The 15,764-nt window shown below is 39.1% G+C and overlaps 2 protein-coding genes across 2 annotated transcripts; one reads left to right on the plus strand and one right to left on the minus strand.

Moving 5' to 3' along the window:
• Positions 1 to 1,312: 1,312 nt before the first annotated feature.
• Positions 1,313 to 9,257, plus strand: LOC146464573 (guanine nucleotide-binding protein G(t) subunit alpha-3-like). The gene is made up of 7 exons (XM_085129280.1): positions 1,313 to 1,728; positions 3,932 to 4,122; positions 4,479 to 4,648; positions 5,259 to 5,387; positions 5,997 to 6,126; positions 6,909 to 7,062; positions 8,231 to 9,257. The coding sequence occupies exons 1-7, from the start codon at positions 1,587 to 1,589 to the stop codon at positions 8,413 to 8,415; spliced, it is 1,101 nt and encodes a 366-aa protein (XP_084985406.1). The 5' UTR covers positions 1,313 to 1,586; the 3' UTR covers positions 8,416 to 9,257.
• Positions 9,258 to 9,706: 449 nt separating this feature from the next.
• On the minus strand, positions 9,707 to 15,523 carry LOC146464574 (T-complex protein 1 subunit eta-like). The gene is made up of 9 exons (XM_085129279.1): positions 15,229 to 15,523; positions 15,033 to 15,139; positions 14,125 to 14,250; positions 13,222 to 13,274; positions 12,652 to 12,988; positions 11,793 to 11,926; positions 10,986 to 11,138; positions 10,501 to 10,841; positions 9,707 to 10,129 (listed from the first exon to the last, which is right to left on the minus strand). The coding sequence occupies exons 1-9, from the start codon at positions 15,254 to 15,256 to the stop codon at positions 9,909 to 9,911; spliced, it is 1,500 nt and encodes a 499-aa protein (XP_084985405.1). The 5' UTR covers positions 15,257 to 15,523; the 3' UTR covers positions 9,707 to 9,908.
• Between the last annotated feature and the right edge of the window lie 241 nt (positions 15,524 to 15,764).

A 15,764-nucleotide genomic window follows, 5' to 3' on the forward strand; every position in this document is an offset into this window, starting at 1 on the left:
GATCAGGGGTGTACAGTCAGGTCGGCTGTGCACATGCTGATGACGACGACATGCACCAAAACTTGGTACGTGTAAATAATACCGGACCAAAGGGAACTGGTCATAACAAGTTTGTTCGAAGAGGACCCACCTTGTCTGGGGTAGGGGGGTTATTGAAGACGCCACTTATCTCATGAACATTACCGACAAACTTTTATTGACCTTAAAATTTGAGTTGACACAGAAATATTCAGCTAGCAAGAATCAGCATTGCTAGCTAAACAAGAAAAGTGAGGTGTGAATTTCATTATCATTTTTTACTGCCGGATAGAGGGGTGCCGTATGAAATAAAGACTGACCATCTTTTGAGGTTGAGGAAGAAGGGTGCAGGCAGAGAACAGCATCTATTTTGTAGTTTGGTGGGTCGCGTTCCAGTTTAGTAGATTTGAGGTTGTTAACTCTTTCGTTCCCACGTAGACAAGCCTCTTCCCGTAGAACGGATTCCAGTAACCGGAAGTAATTATTCTGACCAATCACAATAGACACTAACAACCAACACGAAGCATGCACTTGCCGGGTGCCAAGCGCGGGAAAACGCAAGCGACAGTCATAATTTGTTTTAATAGAAAGCAATGAGAGCTTTTTAACCAATCGCAGAGGTTCGGTAAGTTAAAAACAAAGCAAATGGAAATTACGTTCAATTGAAAATCGCTTTGTAAACTGCTCCGTTTAGTTTTAACCTGGCGTCGGTCAGAACGACGGGAAAACTTTATTTGAATAAGTCATAGCTGGGATTAAAGGGATAATTTCGCTTGTAATTATAATGTTTTTCCCTTTTCCTGCCGACGTCAAATTAAAGGCTGAAGTACGACTCCTTTATCTTCTTTTATTCAGTTGCTAACTGACTTATTTGATTTTACTTTATTCATGAATGTGTTTCAGTCACTAGCGCAGCAGTGAAACGCTTCGAGGTTACTGAAAAGACATCCAACTATTGCTTTGAGCTTGACTCTTCTTCCGTTGTATGATCATCGAACGTTTAATTTGGCTCTTAGTTGAGACGAAGTGGTCACGAAACCGTTTCTCTGTTGATGTAGTGCTAATAACTGTCCCGTCCGAGACACAAAAAGAAAGGGTTTTTATCTCACTATATATCATGATTATTTTAAAACCTTTTAAGAAAGTGTTAAGGAAATGCAGCCTTCTTTTGTAAACATTTACTAATGAATTTCTGAATTGGTCAGCTGAAGAACAAAACCAACCGTTTACTGTTGGCATATGATTGGACCTCCGATGCCGAATTACTTTGTTATTCAAATTGTGCGCTAAACGCTTGTCGCTTTTTCGGTCAAGTAATGAATTAATAACGCGAAAAACGAACCCAAAACACGTTCCAAATTGTCCATATTGCTCCGTTTCTCGATAGCTTCTCGATTTCCTAGTCAAACAAGTGGCTCTTTCGACGGTTATTGTTTGCAGTGACCGGTGAAACTTGTTTAATAGCCTGTATTACTATCGAGTACTGCATGCCTTGTCAACTGGACGTCTATGACAACAGCTTGTGACGGGTAATGTTCAAAGTGTGAATACGCTTCCCTGTTCATAACATGGCCGAGGAACTACAAAGGGCTGACTCGAACCTCAAACCAAGCGAACTGAAGGCTGCATTCAAGCGAAGCAGGGACATCGACGCGCTATTAGATGAAGAGCGAGAGCTGAAGGAAAAAGAAGTTCAATTGCTTATTCTAGGTAAAGCATAGCATAGGTCCATGAATTCCACTATCACTCGGCGAGGGTTGCTCCTGGGCCGGGATATATACACAGATAAATATTTCATCGTTTATTTTGAATATTGTTTAACTATACCCTGCAACCGTTTAGGTTGCGATACAGAAAAGCGCCGTGGACATCGCTACAAAACTTACTCCATCCTGGGTGAATAACAATCAAAGCTCCCTTGGGTATCAGCTCTAAGCACCTGATTTCTGTAGTCAATTCAAGGCAGCTCTTGAGTAAACAGTGCAACCAAACAATTTTATAATCCACATAACTAAAACAAAAATCGATTCACCAAAGATACCACGATGTTAAATTTGAAAATCTAACCAACTCTAAAGGACTGTTTATCCGTGCTATTATTTCAATGGCTCAGTATATTTCCTGTCGGAGACATTCTAATTAAAAAGATTGGCGCAATGATATCGCAAGATGGGGTTATTTAAGTTAAAGAAAAACGTTTTTACTAGACAACCAGATGCCACACACTGTTCATTTGTATCAACTTTACATTTTTTTTTTCGGTTGTTTTTTTCCAAGGTCATTCCACTTTCGAGTAACATTTTTTATAGCCTTGCTAATGTTTTAGCACATTTTATTTCTTCATGGCAATTGGAAAAATATCAAAGTGGTTGGTAATTCGACTGATATTTCTGACATTTGTTTTATGAATAATTCACAAAGTTCAGAAACCACAAAAAGATTTAAAATGGTCTTAGACAGTTCGACTTTTCGCAATAAAAATACAATGTACAATTGTTACAACTATACATAAAGATGACCCTCGAACAAACGCTCCCCACTTTGTTGTTTTGCATGAAAATGGAACATCCTTGAGCAGTTTTTTTTAAGATGCATCATAAATATTATAAAACCTGCCAGGAAATTGTATGCCAGATGCAAAACCACAAAAACAGATCTTTAATTTTAATTTTTGTCTCGACGAAGACACTTTTATAGGTGACTTAAATTACTACTGCATCAGTGATTTGCGACAAATGGAAGTAATCTGAATCCCTGCTTATTATAGACATCTTTAAATGTCTACATTTAGGGCCGTTGCATAAAACCGTAACTTGGCCCGGGGGATGGGGAAGGGGAGGAAAAAAATACACCTAAATGCTAAGTTTTTCTCCCTTTTCTTCTCCGTTTTAATCCACAAAGGCCATCAAAGTTTACAAGCTCGCCGTTGCATCCGAGCTCATAAATGCTTCAATATTTTTTTGATTATGAATGCATGTGAAGAAACTAAGACAAATAAGCATTTAAAGATCATTAAAAATTAATATCGGAAAGTAAATTAAAACTACTCTAGGGAAACAAAAACACTTTCTCTCAACCAGAGGTGCTCTTGTTTTGTGGGCTGGCGTCCATTTCAGCACCTATCATTGTAAATATTTTGTAGTAGGAGAGCCAAATTAACCTCCCAGCATAGAACTGAGTTTTTGCTCGTCAGCTCTCTAAAATGGCCCCATTTTAGCAGCTAAGACAGATCTTTCGGTATCCCTTGTTTATCTCTTGGGCGCAGAAAATGGCGGAGACACTGGAATTCTGACACGCAGTGATCGTTTCTATAAAACCAAAATAACAGACTTTATCTGTCTACTGTACACATTTCAGCTTTCTTTGTTTATCAACCAATCACATCTCAACTTTTCATTTGTATCGTCTTTTTAAAAATATTGTTACCGTTTATTTCCAATTTTTACTTAGCTTTTTGCCGCCCCTGAAGAAGGTTAGTATTGTCTAACCGAAATATTGGGCAATAAAAATATTTTAGCTATCCGATCAGCCTTGCATTTGGTTTTACGTTTCATTCAACATTGCTGATCCTGATCTACACAAAGATCTGGCTACACTTTGCTGCTGTTTGTACAAGTGGTCCCTGCACTATTCAAGAGTTACTCTATAAAACCAGTCTCTCGTCCCCAGTCCTCCCTGGTGCGCGGTCGAACGTGACGTCATCTGTTGAACTGATCGGAAAGACGAGCTGTCTCGCTCGGTTCCTCCGAGACAGCAGCTCGTCTCGCCCGATATGCACGATTAGGCCTGGGAACAAAGCTTCACTTGGATCAACCGGAACAGGGGTCTAATTGTCACTCCATTTTTAGCACCACGTCCTGGGCCCTATTTCAAAATCAGGCCAGTCCATTTTACGTTCTTTCCTTTATTTTAGGTTCTGGTTGCTCTGGAAAGACAACTTTTCTCAAGCAACTGCGGATCGTCTACGACAATGGATATACCGAGAAGGAAAGGAAAGCATTTAAACCAATAATCTATAGAAATATCAGGAGAGCAATGGTTCGAATCGTTGAAGGAATGGAGGAAATAGGACTGACTTTCGAAAGCGACGAGTTAAAAACTAAGGTACGGTCCTTAAAAAGAATATCTAAGAAAGAAATTTGTCCAAAAGACTATCAAAGATTATGAATCTAAGTACACTGACTAGTAAAGCTGTTGGAAGTTGTGTCCCACTTCAGTCGACTAATAAAAAATTCAAAATTACGGAATTTTCATTCTGAATATGAATATATGATATGAATATAGTTCTTCCTTATTTTCGATTGTTATCTTGAGCGTGAAAAACAAACTTTGAATACGTAACAATGACAAAGGACTAGCCGGTGGGACCCGGCTTTATAATTTTGCGTTTCGCTTCAGATCTGGCTCAGGTTTTTATTAAACAGTTTTATGATACCCATTTATTTTCTATTCCCTGTCAGGATTTCAGTAAAGAACTTCTGGAAGATTCCAACACAGAGGATATAAACGACAACAACAACTTTTCGCTTCAAGACAGAGTTCCATTGTTAACAGCTTTCTGGAACGATCCATCTGTACAGACATGCTATGATCAGAGAAACCTGTTTTACATTGACGATTCTGCTAAGTAGTAAGTCTATAGATGTATAATCGCTTGCCGATGATTCTGCGACGATGAATTCGAAACTGCAACACCCCTTCCCCACCCCCCTCCCCACCTCTCGCTCCCCACACGGGCATCTAAACTTTGGAAAGTTTGACTCGTTTAAACTCCTGCTCCCCAGAGCCAAAATGCCGCTCAAATACTCTACCCTTACTGAGTCTTACTTAGTACTCAAATTCCTCTCCTCGAAGACAAATCTTCTTATTCAAGCTTATTCAATCCATGGTTCTCCATGCTTTGCAGATGGAGATATTTTAATTACTTGGCTTTATATACTCTTTTGAATCCCTTTCTGAGCAAGTCATTCATTATCACCCACGAGGGGGAAATTCATCCTTTAAAAACGCCTTAACTCTCACAAACATGGCATGAAAATCCCACACGTACGCGTATTTCTCCAGACCATTTAAATACCATGCTCTAACCTCGCCACAATTTATTCGGCCCCCTCTTTCTGAATTTTCTGGATCCGCCCCTGCAGCTAGTGTGCCTGGACTGTCCTGCTAGGCCATTAAACTCTACCTAAGAATAGATCTACGCCTCTGACAATTTACGAGTTTTTAATTTGTTTCTTTAGTTTTTTTGAGAATCTTGAGCGGTTATTGAAACCGGATTACATCCCAACACATGAAGACATTCTCCATGCTAGACAAGAGACCCAAGGAGTACAGGAGCGAAAAATATCGGTAAACAGCTACAATTACAGGTAACATGATAAATTTGACACCAGAGTAAACTCTTGAACTGCCTTTGCTTTAGTAGCTGTTTGTGTTTTCAATCGAGGATCGTAAAACCAAAGCCAACGTCCAATCGCCCATTCTCGTTCCCAGGAGCCTCCTGTCCCTCTTAGCCGGCGGCGGCCTTCGCTTGGTCCTCGCGCGAGGCCCCTGCCGGCTAAGAGGGACAGGAGGCTCTGGGGACGAGAATTCCAGTCGCCAACAACACAATGTACAAATCAGAAACCCTGTCAAATATGTTTTCTCAGGAGAAAAGGCACTAAGCTCGGAAAAACGCGTGCTACAAAAACGATTGGTTCTAGTGTACTTTTAATTGGAACTAGCAAGAATGTTTAAAACGAGTTTTAACAAGTTAAAAAAAATCAGTCTTTAAATTAAAGGATTGTTTGAACTAAATGCAAGTCAATTTACTGAAAATTACTGAACTATAAATAAGATGCCAGCCTTTTCATGTTTCTGGCTCATTAGCACAGTATAGTATCTGGTCTCGGTTACCTTGCTGGTTTGCAGATAAATCCAAAAGAAGTAAGTATGAACCATTATTCCAGCTGGTAAAGTTTTTGATTTTCTTCTTACAGAATAATAGATGTTGGTGGACAAAAGAGTCAACGCAAAAAGTGGATTCATTTCTTTGAAGGTGTGACTGCAGTCGTGTTCTTTGCGTCACTTAGCAGCTATGATGAATTCGTGGAAGAGGACGAAAATGCCGTAAGTCAGTAATAACCTTTAATAGACCCTTTTTATGATTTTTCCTATAGGATCATTTAAAATGAAACCGGTCAAATTTTTAATTTAAAATAAATTGATAAACAAACAGTATACATAAGCACACATAACTTTTTTTAGGACGATGCCTCCAAATACAAAAACATTTTTGCGCGGCTTATGATCATGGTCCATACGGGAAAAGCAGACCTATTTTCTAAATGGCCGGGAATATGTAACAAAAATGACATTTTTGTTCTAGAATGTGGTTTAATTATCTCTTTAAAATGGGCGGTTATACCCAATTTTTTTTGAGAATTCACAGCCCTTGTAAGAACTGCTTTTCCTGAATAGTTTATAAAGCATTTATTAGAAGGCTTTATCGTCAACTCACCCCCTAGTTTTTTTTACCATCTTGTGGTGCGGAGTCAAACTCCTTCAGTGGAATTGCAAGATTGTCAACAGTCTCCAGAGCGGTCGACGTTGCAAACAATTGCCGAAACATTTTAGAGGGAGAGCTAAGACTGTTGAAAAACTTAGCAGAACTGGGGGCCATTTCTCAAAACTCTCCATGCGTTTTTAGACCCGAGAAGTGTTCTCGATTGATCGGTGGTAGTTGAAAATTTCGCGTCAACTAGCCCAATGTGTTTCATTTTGGAAAGCTTCCCGTCAAGTTTGTAACTATCAAAATTATTTAAAAAAAAAAACTTTGTGCGCGTAAAATGAGTTTTGAGAATGTGCCCGTAAAAGTTTCTCTTCTCACAGTTCTTTTTCCGATTTTTCAGAACGCCATTTTGGATAGCTTGGAACTGTTCGAAGAGATAAGCCACAACGAGTTTCTTGAAAACACAGAGTTTATTCTATTTCTCAATAAGCACGACTTATTTGTAGAGAAATTAAAGACTTCAAACCTCTCCACATGTTTTCCTGATTACGAAGGTAAGCGATTACTTTGCTGTTGCTATAAGCGCGGGTATTTGAATATGAAATAGCCCATTTCCGAGTTGCATTCAGTGAAACCCATCCTGAAAGCTAGACTAAGTGCAAAAGCTTTTCATGTGAAAATTAGTTTTCTTAGCGTACAAATGAAAAACCTAATTTTCATTTAAAAAAAAAAAACTGTTCACGAAGCCTCGCTTTCATAATGAGGTTCAAAGGCACTCAGAAACGGCCTATTGATAGTGGTATTGCCTTTTAACCGTTAACATTTATTTTGGGTACCAGTCTCCGTGACTGCAAATTCAAAATGCATTTCTTCCGTTAGATATGTAAGTTGTTTGATACAAATCTGCTATATTCCCTCTGAATTGAACTTTCCCAGTGACTGTGGGCCAGTGACATACCAACCGTTAATCCCATTTCTGATTGGTTGATGTAGTCACCAGTCTCACTGAAGATCACGGCTGGATCATTCGGTGTGTTGCAACTCCGGTCGGGATCCGATAGCAAGCAGCTCTTCAGAACCTCTAGTTTCACTGGATCTGTACATCACACAGCTCTATTGTTTCAGGGCTAAGGTCCATTGTTTCTATTGTTCATTCATTGCCACGCTACTGGTTTTTCAGCCAATCCTGTGAGCTGTTCTAAGAGCTCCGTGGCGCCCCTCGGGAACTCTTACTTTACTTTGAAGCCTCGCTCTCGTAGCAATCTGAAGGCATTTCAGGGTGGCAAAAATAATCGCGTTTGACCAGTCGTAACAAACGTACGTAATCAGAGAGATAAGGGGCCTAGTTTCTAAAGAAACTGCGGTGTTTCGTCGGTGGGGAGTAGAAACGAATGTTTGGTTTATCAGCAGAGTTGATAACTAAAGGTAAATTGGTCAAAAGAGATTCGAGCGCCGCGTGACATTACGAGCGTTATCCTTCGTCAGAGGATTCGTTCTGAAGACCGGGTAACATTGGAAACGTCATCACTCGAATCTCTTTACGGTGGCGAGTTTACCTTAAGTTATCAACTCTGTTGATAAACCAAACGTACGTAATCAGAGACTTCAAAAAAACGATAATCCAAAGAGTAAAACCAAGGATACACCCAATCAAACCCGCTCTGAGTGTTAAACTTCTGTCCAGTGATAAATAACTACGCGAATGTTTTGTTTTTCTTCCAGGTGGCCCAGACCCAGAAAAAGGCCTCAGCTACATCCGGGATCTATTCCTTTCAAAGAAACCCGCTAAGAAAAATGTTTATTTGCACGTGACATGCGCAACAGACACTGACCTCATGAAGGCAGTCCTAAAGGACGTATTCGAGATTCTCGTCGACATCAATCTCAAAAAGCTTTCCACGCTTTAGCTAATGCTACAGTGGAGCAAATAATCTCACTGTATTCTATTAAGGAACTGGTCATAACAAGTTTGTTCTCAGAGGGACCACCTTGTCTGGGGTAGGGGGTTATCGAAGACACCACCTATCTCGTGAACTTTATCGACAAAATTTAATTGGCTTTAAACTTTGAGTTGACACAGAAATATTCAGCTAGCAAGAGTCAGCATTGCTAGATAAACAAGAAAAGCGAGGTTTGAAGTCATTCTTTACTGCTGGATAGAGGGGTGGCCATGCAATAGACACACCATCTTTTGAGGTTGAGGAAAGGGGGTTGCAGGCAGAGACTGAGACCACCATCTATTTTGGGGTTTAGTGGGTCCTGTTCGAGTACAGTAGTTTTGAACACTTTCCTAAATTACATATATTTTTCACGAGATCGATTCTCCAATCAGAACTAGAGAGGCACCTTTAAAGAAATCATCTCTAATATTAACCTGAGTTCCTCTATTATCAGTTTCTCGAAATTTATTGCCAATTTAATATCCTCAAATAACTATTAGATGGTCTGTCTCACTCAAAGTGTGCAATCTAATAATAAGGTAAACACATTTTGTGCCTTGGGCTGTTAATTGAGAATGGAATGGGTTTAGAGGTTTTACATCAAATAGACCAACTATTTACAATTTGTTTTTGTTTGATTAAGGTGTGGAAAATGAAACAATGATCTTGTTGCTTCATTAGCTCAGCTGGGGTGGCATATTTAATTTTATTTCTATATAATTTATAGGGCGGCATATATAACGTTTACAGTTATACTAATAAGATGGTACATCTTGAAAAAAAATTAAAAAATGTTTTCTATAATTTTACTTCTTAGAGATGTGTTAATTCCTAAAATTTTGTAGTGTATCAATTTAACATAATATGGTTGAATTTTTCTTTCTTTTCAACTCTGCTTCACACAGCACAAGCAAATATTGTGAGAAATATTAGCAAGTTAAACTTTCTCCCACCAAAAGAAATGCAAGACCTTGTCAACTCCGTCTGCTATTAGAATTCTCCCGACCCCACTCAGAAATAACCTTCCATGCAATCGCTCTTTGGGTTAGTCATGCATTCCTCCCCTACGACATATTTCCTCCCAATTCGTGGGGAAGGAATGGATGACAAGCCCAAAGAGCGACTGCATAGGAGGGTAACCCAGAAAAGGGTCAGGAATAATTAATTACGAAAGCGCGTATCACACATTGACAAAACGTTTGGAGGCACACCCCACTGATTGCTTCACACATAACAGAAACAAGATCAAGACTAACGCTACTGTAACAACTCTTTATTATTCAGTTGCTCCTTTTGTCACTCCATTATGACGGCACAGTTCTGTTGTTGCCATGTCTTTGTAACACAGTTAACGCAGCATAATACCAGCGGCTGCTAAAGGTGGTGTGATTTCTTTTGTCCAATGTATAAGTTATCATTTTTAATATCAGTCAATGCAACAAACAAATTTTGTCCTATTCTCATCTGGGACGACCACGCCCCCTCCCCATCCCTCCTGGGGGAGGCCCATCTCCTCCTGACTTTGGGTTCTTTACTGTTTCATCCACGGAGAGAATAAGGCAAGCAGCTTCTGTGGCTGCTGTAATGGCATTGATCTTGACTACAGCTGGTTCCCAGACACATGCCTCAAAATTATCAGCGATGTCTTCATTATTGATGTCAACACCATACCACATGCCACCTGGAGTAAGAGAACAACAAAACGTTAACACCTTTCCACCTTTTGCTTAATGTGATTTTGACCAGCTACTTCAAAGTACTAAACCTTAATAATATTTTTCTTCTCAAGAAGTTTAAATTTACATCAACCTATAGGGAATATCACATTTTAGCTAAATTCTATTTAACAAATTCATTTCTGTTGTAATGGCACACCAACTGCAAATTGTCCTATTTTATAGCCCTTAAAAAAATCAACCCATCAACTCCTTGCAAGTCTCATTTTCACTGAGCTTTGCTTGGTGCTAAAAGCAGTTCCAAGGATTGAACAGTTCATTAAACCATCCTGCTCTTGTCTCATTACTTGAAAGATGTAAAACACCAACGTCTTACCCTGGAAATGTTTTTGTCTCAGTTTGTTCAAGATGTTGGTTGCATCAAATCCCGCATTATCACAAAGCTGCCTTGGAATAATCTCTAAAGCCCTGGCCATGGAACCAATAAGCAGCTGCTCCTTTCCAGCTATTGATCTCGAATAATCTCGCAAATATTTGCTCAGCTCCATTTCAATTGCTCCACCCCCTGCTACCACGGCATCATTTTTGATTGCTCGTCGTACAATCATGATGGCATCATGAAGAGATCGCTCTGTTTCTTCAATGAACTGTTCTGCTCCACCTCGCATGATGAGGGTGCAAGTCTTGGCTTCAGGACAACCAGTGAATATGTTATACCTAAAATGTCACCAGTGAGAACTTGTTAAGAATATATTATCATCACTAACAAAGAGGTGAACTGACAAGTATGAAAACTAGCCTGTCACTGACTTACTGATGGAATGACTAAATGACCAACTTAGTAATGTATTTTCCACATACCTTTCTCCACCAATCTGCTCCTCTTCAAACAATTCACATCTACCAAGCACATCATCAGTCATACTGTTTACTGACGTCTGAATTGCACCACCACACGCTTTCATGGTTCTTTTTAAATCCTCTTCTACAACGCGACCAGCACAGAACATATCCCTGAAACAATACATAGAGTCTCATGTAGACAGTGCAAACATTTAGTTAATCTTCAGACTTGAATATGCAAAGAAGATGGTAAAAGGAATTCTTAATAATATTGTTCGCAGCAATACAGTATCAACCAGGGCTGGAAGCAACTATTGTAGCGTGTTTGGCTACAGATGGCCAGATTATTGATAACTAACTAAAGGTAATTTGACCTCCGTAAAGAGATTCAAGTGCTAACACTTCGAGCATTAGTCCTTTGTCAGAGTGAATCAAGGAATTGTGGGTTGTATGTGGTTTATATGATGGGAGCAGTGGAGCTACACTACTGGTGGGGAACACAGTAACATGGAAAACAAGAATAAATTAGTCAAATGAGAAGCATTTATTGATTCCGCGGGGATTAAGAGTGCCAATTTGGAAGATGAATTTTTGTTCTAAATTTTTGTGGCTTTCAGTGTTACCATGATATAGAGAAATGCCACAGACTGCCATGTGTTTGTAAGAATGATAAGGCAGCAACTGGTTTGGATGTATCATTATCATTTCTTTCAATACAGCACAGTTTTGTCCCAAACTTGCAAAAAATTCCCCATGTTGACCACTTTGAAATTTCTGCGGGCTAAAAATGCCTCCATCATGCACACTAGTCTAATTTCTGTTTACCTGTCAGCAAAATACTGGGTGGCAACATCTCCAATTGGCAACTTTGAAAGGACAACTTTAGCACCACTCTTGACAATCTTGTCCAGCTTGTCATACAGGATATCCCACTCAGCATCAACAATCTGCTGATACTCCTGACAAGGCAAAACAACAAGAATTGGTGAATAAACTACACTCAGGATTTTACAACTATTGATTTTGTTAAATCACAGCTGTGTTATACTAGCATTTGGTTCAAGAGGGTAACCAAACTTTTTTTTACCAAACCTCATTTACAGATTGAGAAGTACTCAAGAAAATTAAAACTTTCTCCAAATAAAAAAATATATATATTTCCTACTTCTTAACTGTTGTGGTGACTACAACAACTTTTAATTTTAGCTTTCTGTGGTAAATAAGGCTATGATTGGGCAACTCAGATGCTAACTGAAACAATACTTCAATAGTAACGTACAATAACATGGTTCTGAATCCCAACTGGAAAGAGACCGACTGGTTGAATTCCTTCACGAAAAGTTGCTCTGATATTTTATTCAATGCTTTGTGCTTTGTTTGCAATGAAAAACCTATGATTATGGGCAAGACTTCTGTTTTTATCACAGAATGAAGTGCAAGGCAGTGGAAAAAACATTGGGGCAACATTTCCTGAAGGAATTTAAGGCCACATCCAAAACAACTGGTGAGTCTGAGCTAAAACAACACAAGCGATCTGAAATGTAGGTTGTTATGCATGCTGCCCTTCAATCACAAGTCGAATTCTCCCAGCACTTGGCTACGTGCTAAACATACTTATGTGTAAACTAATACTTTTAGCTGTTTGTACACCCATCCTATAAACTCAAGATGAACAAACACTTACCTCAACATTGTCAAGTCTAACTTCGGCATTTTCCTTTTCTGCTTTCAACTCCAACTCCACATTCAAGAGTGCTATCTTGGGGTTCTTGTACTTCTTACGCTGCATTTCAAATCCAGCATAGGAAAATGTTTTCTTGAATGCCACACCAGCAATGAGCCTTGAATCTTGCAAAGCTCCTCCTTTCACCTTTTTCATGCCAATCATACTGAGTGGGAGAAGGTCGTCAAGAAGCATAACTGCATCCACAACCATCTTAGAGAAGAACTCTTTGTGGGCAGCGACAAGCTTGGAACTGAGTGCAGTGGCTGCACACCTCTCAAGTAATACCCTCATTTCCCTGTAAGATTCATACCCAATTGCTTAATAATTCTGTACCATTACTGCTGTATGATTACAAATAGTGTTATGCTTGCAGTTTCCAATTTTTGACATAAACACTGTCTTCGTTCATAATTACATTTAAATTGCCTTTTCTGAGCTGCCCCAGGAGCTCTTGGTTTCTAGAGACAAGAAGGGTCCTGGGAATCAAAATAATGTTAGAACTGAATTACTAAAGGAAGTGTGACTTACTGAGGATCATCCTTCTTTATGTGCACAGCAATTTCTTTAATCCTTTTAATTGCCTAGAAATGATTCAAGCAAAAATTCAACAAAACATGGCTGCGTAATGTATGCTACATCACAGTAATGTGTGTTCAACTTAAAACCCTGCATTGATAACATTTTTAATGAGTTTCCAGTTGGGTTAGTCATCCTGATCAGTCAAAACATTTATTTCCTTACCACAATTGTAGCTTCAGAGTAAAGTATTGTAAACAAATAGGGTGTTGAAGGTCTGTCCTAATTAATTAAAAGTATATCGTGAGTAACCGTAGTCGTAACGAGCAAAAGCCATTGTACTGTCTGTTAGTTTTATGTAATAAAAATTAAACAGTTAAAAAAACATTATTGTAAATGCATAAAAAATTCAATACTGCACAAAACAGCAGGATATCCACTACATTGCAAGTCATTATTATTTACAGAAGCACCTGGATAAATATATAAAACTAAATAAAAACGGGGTTAGTTTCTAAAGAAACTGTGGTGCTTGGTAGGGAGTGGAAACAAATGTTTGGTTTTATCAAGAGTTGATAAGGGTAATCTGGCCACCATAAAAAAATTTGACTGCTAATGTTCCAAGCATTAGCCCGTCTTCGGAGTGAATTCAGAGTGTATTTGCTCTGGCGAAGGACTAGCTCTCGAAACACCTGCACTCAAATCTCTTTACAGTAGCCAAATTACCTTATCAACATATGAAGAACTTATGGTGAGAGCACTAAAACAGCATGTAATGGGATGCGAGTAAAAAATATGTTTTCCCTTTAACATGACTTAACCACTACTCTATACTAACTCCACAAAAACCAAGTTTATACAAACATAACATATCCCACATAAACCATGATTTTTTTTTACGAGAAAAGATCTTACTAAATTTGCCGCTTTCCTAAAGCTCTTTACAGCCACTTGTGCATGGACGCCTTCCTCAATGAATGGCTTCACTTGCTTGAGAAATTCACTTGCAAGAAGAGTGACTGTTGTTGTGCCATCTCCAACCTGAGGTGAAGTGAGTAAAATTCTTCAAGTTATTGTAACCATCAAAAGAATCAATCTCATTTTTAGAATGGTACATAAGTCAGATAAAAAAAAAATGCGAGCAGTATGCAAATAGCAAATTAAGTGTCCAGGCGGGTTGTCAGCTCAAGGAAAGTACATATCTTTTAGTGGTTCGGAAGCTTGGCAGCTCACCAGTCAAGTGCATCATTTTAAGAGTAAGGAAAGTGTATATATATTTCAGTGACTTGGTGGCTTAACAGCTTGCCAGTTGACTTCAACATTTTAAAACAAGGAAGGATGTATGTTTTGGTGGCTTGGTAAAACAAAAGAAAATTTGCTCACACAATTTGCATAAAAATGGCAGTTAACTCCCAGAGGAACATGGCCGCCATGGCGTCACATGCAAACGATCAATTCAAAGAGGGACTGAAGAGCCACCAAGCCAGCTCAAAAGGTATACCTCGAAAACTGGCCCTGTAGTTCTGTAGATTAGCCGAATACACAATGCAATAAAACAATGACGCTTTTCTAATTTTCTTTCTGTATACTAGATTTACCCCAAATGCCTTTAAACACACTCACCAATTTTCCAAGGGGTGGAGCATGTAAGTCTGATTTCAACTCATGATTCTGAACATAAACTTACGTATCCCTACAAAAGACCGCTAGTTAACATAACCATGAAAAGCTTTCTAGTGGTACAAAAATAACTGAAAACGTTTGCACGAAACATCTTGCCACTAGTACTGTGTCACATTTGACAACGAAACTCAACGACAAACCTCGGCATCTTGCGACTTGGAAATATCAACAAGCGTTTTTGCAGCCGGATGAACAACATCTAAAAGACTGATTATCGTTGCTCCATCGTTAGATATCGTGGCTTTCCCTAGGAAAGTCAGAAGAAGGTATAAATGAAAATGTCGAAGATTGAAACCAACTAGAGGTTCTTCGTACTGTACACAAATTGACACCCACCTCCACTGTTCACTATGAGTTTATCCATTCCCCTTGGTCCTAGGGTTGTCCGCACTGCATCAGCAATAAATTGGCAGGCATTTATATTACTGATGAGCTGTGGAACACCTTGTGAGGAATCAGTGCCCTCCTTCAGAAGAATTATACCCGGTTGCTGTCAAAAAATACAACATCAAACATGTGAGTAAAAGTTTCCGATTCAAGGGCATGCAAGTACGCAAAACGCTCATAAACGGCAATGTTTGTCTTTGTTCTGCTCGGCTTTTAGATGAAAGTATAATTTTCAAAAGGAATGTGATAGATGGAAACAGATTTTCCAACATCTCTCGTACCATCATTTTCTGTCAGGCGATGGCTCTCCCGAACGCTTGCGCAGACGTAAAATTTTTTGGTTTCTTTTGCGCTTTAGTTGTCTTCCGTTTACGCCGCCCATAATGATTGTAGGCTCAGGAAAAATTATGCGCATAATCGTCGAAAACAGCCCGCTGATTACAAACCATTGTGGCTCAACTAAATTCGGGAAGTTTCGTTCATCT

This window comes from Pavona decussata, unplaced genomic scaffold (assembly GCF_977016875.1).
Source record: "Pavona decussata unplaced genomic scaffold, jaPavDecu1.1 SCAFFOLD_161, whole genome shotgun sequence".
NCBI classification, from domain to species: Eukaryota; Metazoa; Cnidaria; class Anthozoa; order Scleractinia; family Agariciidae; genus Pavona; species Pavona decussata.

Excerpts from the sequence above, each read along its gene's own strand:
- LOC146464573 (XM_085129280.1), top strand. The coding sequence starts at position 1,587 with ATGGCCGAGGAACTACAAAGGGCTGACTCGAACCTCAAACCAAGCGAA. Across the intron at positions 4,123-4,478 it reads GCGACGAGTTAAAAACTAAG|GATTTCAGTAAAGAACTTCT; the intron begins GTACGGTCCTTA and ends ATTCCCTGTCAG. Across the intron at positions 7,063-8,230 it reads ATGTTTTCCTGATTACGAAG|GTGGCCCAGACCCAGAAAAA; the intron begins GTAAGCGATTAC and ends TTTTTCTTCCAG.
- LOC146464574 (XM_085129279.1), bottom strand. The coding sequence starts at position 15,256 with ATGGATAAACTCATAGTGAACAGTGGAG. Across the intron at positions 15,140-15,228 it reads ACTCATAGTGAACAGTGGAG|GGAAAGCCACGATATCTAAC; the intron begins GTGGGTGTCAAT and ends TGACTTTCCTAG. Across the intron at positions 12,989-13,221 it reads ATAAAGAAGGATGATCCTCA|GGAAATGAGGGTATTACTTG; the intron begins GTAAGTCACACT and ends TGAATCTTACAG.